General features: G+C 52.7%; 1 protein-coding gene across 1 annotated transcript; it reads right to left on the bottom strand.

The window, feature by feature from the left end:
* Positions 1-1651: 1651 nt before the first annotated feature.
* On the bottom strand, positions 1652-8438 carry RHOU (ras homolog family member U). Its single transcript, XM_084513284.1, has 3 exons — positions 7712-8438; positions 7364-7422; positions 1652-4652 (listed from the first exon to the last, which is right to left on the bottom strand). The coding sequence occupies exons 1-3, from the start codon at positions 8433-8435 to the stop codon at positions 4197-4199; spliced, it is 1239 nt and encodes a 412-aa protein (XP_084369410.1). The 5' UTR covers positions 8436-8438; the 3' UTR covers positions 1652-4196.
* Positions 8439-8797: the final 359 nt, after the last annotated feature.

Genomic DNA, 8797 nt, shown 5'->3' with positions numbered 1-8797 from the left:
TAAATCAGCAGCCCTGAAGAATACTCTGCCTCAGATTGTAAAATTCATTGAATTACACAAGTGTTTGCTCCCTGTTTTATACCATAGAGGGCTGCACTACATGGGTAATGACCAACCCTAACCGCATTACATCTTCCCTCTAGCTGCCAGCAATGGTGGGAGCTTAATCTTCAGAAGGTCCTGCTGGGTCCCGGGGCCCTGCTCTTGGCTGAAAACCCATCCTGCGAGAGCAAATGCGAAAACATTAAATACATTAGGACGACAGTGCTGGATGATGCCAAAAGTCCACCTCATCCCATATCCTGTCCCTAACCCGCACAGATGCTTGGGGAAAGACTGGAGGAACTGAGGAAATGTGGAGTGATTTTTCCCTGTAGTGTGCAGTGATATTTCCTCCCAGCTTCCAGCTATCCCCAGCTTTGGGACTTCCTAAAGAAAGGCTGTATTTTTGTACCTAACAGCCCTCACTGGGGCTGTTCACTTCCTCGTGCGTTTTGTCTAATCGTTTTTTTGATCTCCTTATGCCTGAAGTAGGTAAAAGCAGTTTCTCTCACTCCACATTGCCCAGGAGTCCCTTTGCCAGTTCTTCCGAGCTTTGTAATGTCTTACTCTCTCCTAAATAGCTGTTTTCCTTGCTCTCCCCACCCTGCTGTATAAAAGGGCAACCAACACTAAAGGCAGGAGCTGATGGAAGCACATGGGTTGCCTCCCAGGGCTCAGTTGTAGGAGCACTTGCATGCTTAAGGTCCAACATTTAGGCATAATGCATATGACAATATTAGGTCAGCTGCACGTGGTCATACAAGGCCACCTCCAGCATCAATCCCCCCTTCTCTGTGGTCAGTAACTGGTGTCTAGGAAGAAAATAGAAAGCAAAGTAAGAGCATGGTCAGATTTCTGTGGAGATCCTCTCCCCCAGCTGAGTCTGAATACCCATTTGTCACTGTCCCAGCTAGGCAACCCCCGGTCATACTTTAGAGATGTCCAATCCACAAAATACATGGGAAAAAAATGATAAAGGTGGCATTTATTTTTCCATACAAGAACAAATCATTTATTTTTTTCTACAGCACTTTGATTTGATAAGGAAGAACACGAAATCCTCTCTTGGGAGCTTCCATCCATCAGAAAGCAGCAGCGATTTCGGTATTTCTGGAAAAGCTCTCGTACAGCGGGCTTACTTCAGTGCGCTCTTATCAGCCACAGCTGCCACTTCATCCAGTAGCTCAAGCTAGGCAGCCGAAGCAGCCTTTTGATCACAGCTGCATGCACATGTACAACGTTACCCTGGCGGCAAGGATGAGCTGAGCTGGCTTAGCCTCGTCCAGACGCAGGGATAGGTAGGACAGCAGCCCACGTAGCAGAAGAGCAATGTGGCACAGGTTGCAAAGGTGGTTTGGCATTGGGATGTGGCAGGGGTGGGCCCTGGGTGCTGGGTGGGATAGGGGCAGAGAGGATACTTGGTGCCAAGAAGAGGGAACAGGCTCTTCCAAGATGCCCTCTCCAGCTCCCCAGGGTGTGCACGGAGCAATGTGAGTGGGAAACATCACTCTGCTCCTCCTGCTCTGCACCCCAGGTTTTGGGGTCCAGGAGCAAGGAACCCGCCCGCACCCTCCCAGCCTCATTGCAGTGGGCACCAGAGGCAGACGCATACACAGATGAGCATTTATTTCCAAATACCTCATTTATATCACTCTCACATGAAATATTTCTTTCAGAATATAGCCTACATGTAGAAAACAGAAGACAGGTTTGTTTCTTTTTTATAAGGCACATCAGATTATAGACTACATAGAGACATCTCCCCCTCACTCGCGCTTGTAAAACACAGGCAATTTTAAAAGGAATATTTCTAAAACCTAGACCCTGTGTAGCCCCGTGTAGAGCAGTATTCGTAAAGTTATTAGACCTCAGTTTACATACACCTAGTAAAGGGCTATAACAAGTTGTATATACATCACATTTTCAGAAACAGTCACAGCTGGCTACATTTAAAAGTAATGCTACTCCAGACTATGAAACAGGCTGCTTATAAAATATAACCTACTGCTTCCAGTACGGCATGATACAAAGCAGTATGACCTTGCAGAAGAGATTGTGTTATTTTTGCAAATGGGAGTTGTTCAGATTTTAGCCTGTCTCCTTCCAAACCCCACATTTTTGATCAACTGAGACCATTTTACAGAGAAGTAAAGCACCCAAGAGAAGTCTGGCTTTGCATTTTTCTCCAGGATGACGGTATGACTGTGTATCTGAAATCCTGTCAATGCATTAGAATAAGAAATATAAAGGCTCAGATGTTAACTTCATGACCAGTAAACATTAAACCATTACGAACCAGATGCAACAAAGTTAAATGTATCCAGCTTCTGTGCTATGGAAACTGCTTTTGCAGGCTGTTCCAGTGCAGAAGCCAACACGTTTTTATTGAATCAGGCCCTATGTAAAGATTTCCATTCCATTTTCAAGTTTTCAGCCATGGAACGTTATCCATTCTGCGCTCATTTTGCTGTAGTGCAGGAAAAAAATACTGTCTGTGGAGCTTATGCCAATACACCCCAGAATCCATTTACATAGTGTCATTTTATTTAATGGGCCAGGAGGTAAACTGTGGTCAGCTTTATCAATTCAGATGGCTTCCACAGCTCCTCTTTATATCAGGCATTGATTCATTTACAATGAAAAAAGGTTCCGGCTTTCTGCAACTGCAGTTTAGTTTAAGACTATGAAAAGGTCACTTTAAGGCTACGGCCAAAGGAAAAAAAAACTAGAATATAATCTGATCTTGAAATACCTAGGAAAGAAAAAAAAAAAAGTAGCCAGGGCCATAAAAAGACAGACAGACAGCACAGACTAAATGTCCTCTGCAGAATAAGTTAAAATACCAATTCTTGCAGAGAGTCACGTTACTCCTCCAGTCTCTCAAACCCACAGGAGCTGGAATTAGGCTTAGTCTAGTAGGAATCGGATCTAGTCAGAGGGCAGATCATACTCAGTTCTCCATTACGTTGATCACCCAGCTACATTTTAGGCAAGTTTCACTTTAACTTGTTGGACCCATGGGGGAAAACGTTATCAGCTAAATTTCCAGGGTGGCCTCAGCCAATTTCCCCAGCGTGAGCTTGGACAAGATTCAACCACAAGCAACTGTTGCCTTTAGAAGGGAAACATTAACTGGGTTGAAAGCAGCATGGTGAAGAGGACACAGCAGCCTCAGTTTCTAGATTCCAGTTTGTTATCATCTCGATTTGCCTGATCTGTTATTTGTTTATCAGCCTTAAAGGTAAGGAGGGGCACTAGGAAATTCTTGGCTGTAGACTTGAAAACAGACGCAGTTGGCGGTGGTGCTGCACGGGTATTTGTTACTTCTCTTTAAAATAAAATAAAAATGAAAGCACAACACAACAGCATTTACATTCCTTTCAGCTGAAACAGATGAACTGCCACCATGTCTGCAGAAATAGAGGAGCCCGCTACTACCCGGAGCGGTGGCTGAGGCTCGGTAACGCTCCCGCCTGACTTCCTGGGAAGGAGAGGGGGACAAGGACAGAAACGACTTTCGAGTCAGGAGGTGACAAATGAGATGTCAGTGCCGTAACGTATCGGGTTCCCTTGCAGCACGCTGAAGGTGTATTTGTGACCTTTCCAGCCGTGGCATTTGCGTGTAGATGACACCTCTTGCATACCCTTTTTAAAGCGATCCCTAAGAGTGTTGGTTTGGGAAGACACGGAGAAGAGAGGAGTGGGTTTTTAAAGCTAGAAAACATCCATTAGGAGGCACAGTGTTATTTTTCCCTTCGACCGTCTGGGCTCCACGCTTCCACAGTCACTCACACGTTTCTGCTGCACAGCCCTTGCAGCAGAGGGCTCCGGTTCGCTCCTCCCCGTAACGTACAGATGGTGACACAAGTCAGATCCTTCGGGCAAATCCTTCCAGCCTCACAGACACACGGTGTGCACTTCTTCCTTAATGAAAGATTATTTAGTCATGAAACTCGACGCCGGACCTGGTTCATAGCGATCATTTAACTACAAATCCTTCTGCTGCCCTCGCAAGGGCAACCGAGATACCCAGTAGCAACATATACACATACATACAGATCTACACTATACACCCGGGACAACACAGAATGAGAGTTGAGCTAATATAGCCTCTATTTGATGTCCTCAGAGCAGCACTCCGGTCCTCGCGATTCCTATACAAAACAGCAGTATTTTTTCCACCAGGATTTGGAGAGGTTTTTCATTTTGTCTGGAGTCCTACACTTGGATTTCTTTGGTTGCTGCTGGGTATCCGAGTACTGAATCCCAGCCACGATGGCCGCATCAAAGACCTCCTTGAGGTTTTTCTGAGTCAAAGCCGAGCACTCGATGTAGGACGCGGCTTTTATTTCCTCGGCACAGAGCTTCGCAGCCTCCTCCGAGACGGGCTTCTCTTTGCACTTGTCCAGCTCGATGAGAACCTTGACGTCCTCCCGCAGGTCCGACTGCGTCCCCACCAGGATGATGGGCGCCTTGGGGCAGTGGCACCGGATTTCGGGAACCCACTTCTCACTCACGTTCTGGAAGGACGAGGGGCTGACGACGCTGAAGCACAGCAGGAAGATGTCCGTGTTGGTGTAGCACAGGGGCCTGAGCTTGTCGAATTCATCCTGCACAGAACAACATCGTGTTAGCACCCAGCAGAAACAGTGCTGGAGGATACCCTGAGAAGCATCAAGCCTGCTGCTGATGCTTGGAGAAGCTGAGGCTCACCTCCTGCAGCCTAAGAGACCTTAGCACCCAGGCCACAGGACAAGGTGCATCAGTAGCAGCAGCCACGCATGCCAAGCCTGAGGTCTGGCTCTGCACTGCTGCCAGCGTGTGGACACCCTGCCACTATCAGGAAAGGAAGGAAGGAAGGTGCTGGTTTCCTCACCTGGCTGAGATTTCCCAGCCCGAAACATTTTTAAACCCAGTGCCTACTTAACAACATCCTCCAGGAGATGGGAATAATTTCCCTGCCATTGTGCCCAGGGATTTAAATCTGATGGCAGCAATAGGGAATCACAATGCGCAGGCTTAACATGCCAATGGCATGGAATAAGAGCTTTACCTTTCCCTCCCAACCATGCCACATCAAACAAACTGCAAACAGGCCTCCCAGTGCTACCTGTTCTTTTTTTTTTTTTTTTCCTCCTTTCCTCCTCCTTTCAGAGCAAACTCCAGCAAAGCAAAGCCCTTTTTCAGCTTCAGGAGGTAGCCACAAGGAAGCCTAAAGGTAACAAAGGACTCTGCCACAGGCAGCAGCTAGCGAAGAATGCAGCAACAAGCAAGGGTTAACTCCACGCAGCCTGCCTTTATGCTGACAGCAGGATAAAAGCAGGGTAACACTAGCAGCCTGAACAGGTAGGATTTGCCTCAGCGGCAGTGACATTTTAATTAAAATGGACCGTGTTCTCAAAAGCTCTGAATTTAAAGCGCAAAGAACAAACACAGCTGAAAACATCTCTCCGGTACCGGCGTTTTACTGCTGAATTGTGAGTCACATGTTAATTTTCAAGATGTGAAATTTTGCTCTGCAGCCTCTGAAGGCCCAGGATATGCAGTTTAAAGCCCACTGGAAGCCTCTGAAGTCTCGTTCCACTCGAATGAATTTCTTCCAGCAGTAACTCTCGGAGAGACAGCAATTTATAAAACACGAGTCAAGAAAGCAAGCTTCATTAGCTCTCTTGATTTCCAGATTAAGCCTCACAGGAAACCAGGCTGTCACCATTTGGCTTGAGAGAAACTCGGTGTTTAGTGAGCTGCAGCACTGAAGGACAGGACCATTTGCGGAAAGGCACCTCGCCACGGAATTGCCTCTCCTCACAACATGAGAAACCTCAACGAGGCTCGATTCAATAGGCTGGAAAGCCAAACCCAGATCTTAAGGGTTTCTAACCCAGATGAAATAATACCCTTTATATTCCAAGTGCACTCCTACGGTTTCAATGGTAGTGCACGAACTGCAGGGACTCTACACCTTTTTAGGCTGCTGACACTGAAATATCTACAATTTTTCAGCTGCAGATTTCAGCACCAATCTCGCTGCAGCACAGTCTTGCAAAGCAGCCAGCCAGGTACGGTTTATTCAAGACAACTTCGATTGCTGTAGGTAGCCCCACTTCTAAGGAAGCAACTCCCCTGTTCCGGCTGCTCTGGGACAGAGCAAACACCTCAACCGCTTAGGGCAGCAAAGGCAAGAGGCCACCAGACCTGCCGCTCCCTCCTGCCACCAGGGGCTGCCCTGCCCTGGGCACTGCCCTCCCACAGGCTGTCACCCTGCCACCACCGTCACCCTGCCACCACCGTGCCTTCAGCTGCCTCATTCCCGCGGTGAACACACCCAGCCACCACGTCACTGCTCGCTTCTGTTATCTCACTTTGTATCATCACCTGCAGAAGGCTGCTCACAGGCTTTTAACTGTGGTGTGCAGGGCAGATCAAACAGTCCTACAGCGCTGCCAGGGCTGCGCAGCCCTTCAAGCTCCTTTACTAAGTGGGGCACACAGTCAAAACCCATATAAATAGGTTTGTACATTAAAGCCACTGAGATTTCTCCATGGGGTTTCAGTGAAGGCATAGACCCAGACCCACAAAGCTGTTCACGAACCCAACTCCCATCACCTTCAAATGCGAGATCGGTAGCAAAACATTTTTAGCTGTCCAGGCTCAGCCCCTCCCAAGCTGTGCTGCACACGGCTTAGGGTGTTACGAGCCAGCGGGGTGTAGAAATACAAGAAATGGGTTCTCCTAGCAGGCAAATGAGGAGCTGAGAGGCACTAGCCACCCTCAGCCCTGCAGGAGTTAGTCAGGTTAGGGGCAGCAGCACGTCTTACGGGGGGGGGGGGGGGGGGGGAACGGCAAACATGAAGTCTGTACAGATAACACCATATAGGATTTTTTTCTCCCTTAAGCTTCTGTCCCTTTAAAAGTGCAGTGTCCATCTGCGCACACCTACAGCAGTGAACGCTTTGTCCCAAACACCTTCATTTTAAAATCTGCAGCTATTTGGCTAACAACAAACCCAGTGACAACCTCTCAAGGAGAAAACCTTAAGGTTTTCAGCTTATTCAGAGGCTGACAGCCCTGAAACCCCAGACCTTTCAGCTTTCCGGCCAGGCAAAGCAGAGCAGCAGCCGTGCCCCGTCCCGGTGCGGAGTCGCAGCATGCACGTCCCCCACCCCGCAGCAGACCCCAGGCAAAGCAGCGGGCAGGGAACGGGGGAGAAGGGCAGCTGCTTAACGGGATGCTCAAAGCCACGAAGTCCCTGGCAGGACTCCCCGGCCAGCCGCTCGTCCCCTCCCGCTGTCACCTGAACCGAGGAGGCGGCTGCACTGACCTGGCCGGCTGTGTCGCAGAGCTGCAGTCTCACCGGCTTGCCGTCCACAGACACAACAGCTTGGGGGAGAGAGAGAGGAAGGGGGAAAGCGTGGTGAGTCCAACTTCGTGCATTTTCCATTAATAAAGAAAAAAAAAAAAAGGAGAGGGGAAGGATCCCGCTGCCCGGGACTGAGCTCCTTATCCCCTTATCTGTCCTCGGGACGCCCCCAACCCCAAAACCGGAGTGGCTGCGGGGCAGAAGCAGCAGCGAAGCCTCACCGCAGCCCAGCTGGCAGGGACACAACCCCGGGACAGGCTCCAACTTTCCGCCCGGCTCCCAAACCCCCCCGGCGCCCCACGTCCTTACCGGAGAAGTTGTCGAAGGCGGTGGGGATGTACTCGGTGGGGTACCCGTTGGTGGTGTAGCTCACCACCAGGCTGGTCTTGCCCACGGCGCCGTCCCCCACCAGCACGCACTTGATGCTGCGCCTCGGCTCGCTGCCGCCCCCGGCCCCGGCTCCGCCGCCGCCGCCCCCGGCCCCGCCGCCGGCCCCGCTCCCCGCCGCCCCCCGGCAGCGGCCGCCCAGCGCCGCCCCCAGCGCCGCCGCCGCCCGGCCGCTGCGCACCCTGCGGGGGGGCACCGGCGGCACCTCGCAGCCTCCGGCCGCCACCGGCTTGCCGATGTAGCCCGCATCGCCCTCCTGCTGCGGCGGCATCCGGGGGGCGGCCGGCCCGGCCCCGCCACCGGGGGAGCGGCGGGACGAGGACGAGGACGAGGATGAAGAGAAGGGAGAGGCGGCGGGCAGGCGGTGCGCAGCCCCGGCGGGGCGGCAGGAGCGGCGCGGCCGCCGCGAAGCCAGCCCCGGAGCAGGGAGGGAGCAGCGAGCCCGGCTGCGCTGCGCTGCGCTGCGCCCGCCTCGCCCCGCGCTACCGAGTCGCGGCCGGCGGCCCCGCGGCGCCGCGTGACATGGCCGGGGCGGGGAGGGGCCGCCGGCACCGGCACCGCCCGGCGCGGCGCGGCGCGGCGCGGCGCGGAGCCCTAGGGGGCGCTGCCGCGCAACCTGCCCGGCTCGCCGCCGCCGCGCGCTCATTGGTCAGCCCGCGCCCGCCGCGCGCTGCTATTGGTTAAGGCGCGGGGGGCGCGGTGGGGAGGCTCCGCCCACCCCCGCCCAGCCCCGCATGCCGTGGGGAGGAGGTCGCGGAGCGGGGATTGCGCGGGGCACGTGTAGCGGGAGGGGCCGGTGTCGCATGTACTGCGGGCACGGTGTCGCCGTAACGCCCCGGGTGGCGGTGTGCTGGTGGCAGCACCAAGCGGGGAGGGCACGGTGATGGTGTTGTGCAGCACAGCCCGCGGGGTCCCCTGGTGGTGGTGGCGGGGCTGGGCTGAGCCCGTGTTTGCAGCCCGGGGGCCCCGTTCAGTCCGGTTTACTTTTTGTGGGTCTGAGCGTCGACT

The sequence above is a fragment of the Aythya ferina genome (assembly GCF_964211825.1).
Source record: "Aythya ferina genome assembly, chromosome: 3".
NCBI lineage: Eukaryota > Metazoa > Chordata > Aves > Anseriformes > Anatidae > Aythya > Aythya ferina.
Note: the sequence above shows the minus strand (reverse complement) of the source record. Positions and strands in the feature narration are given on the sequence as shown.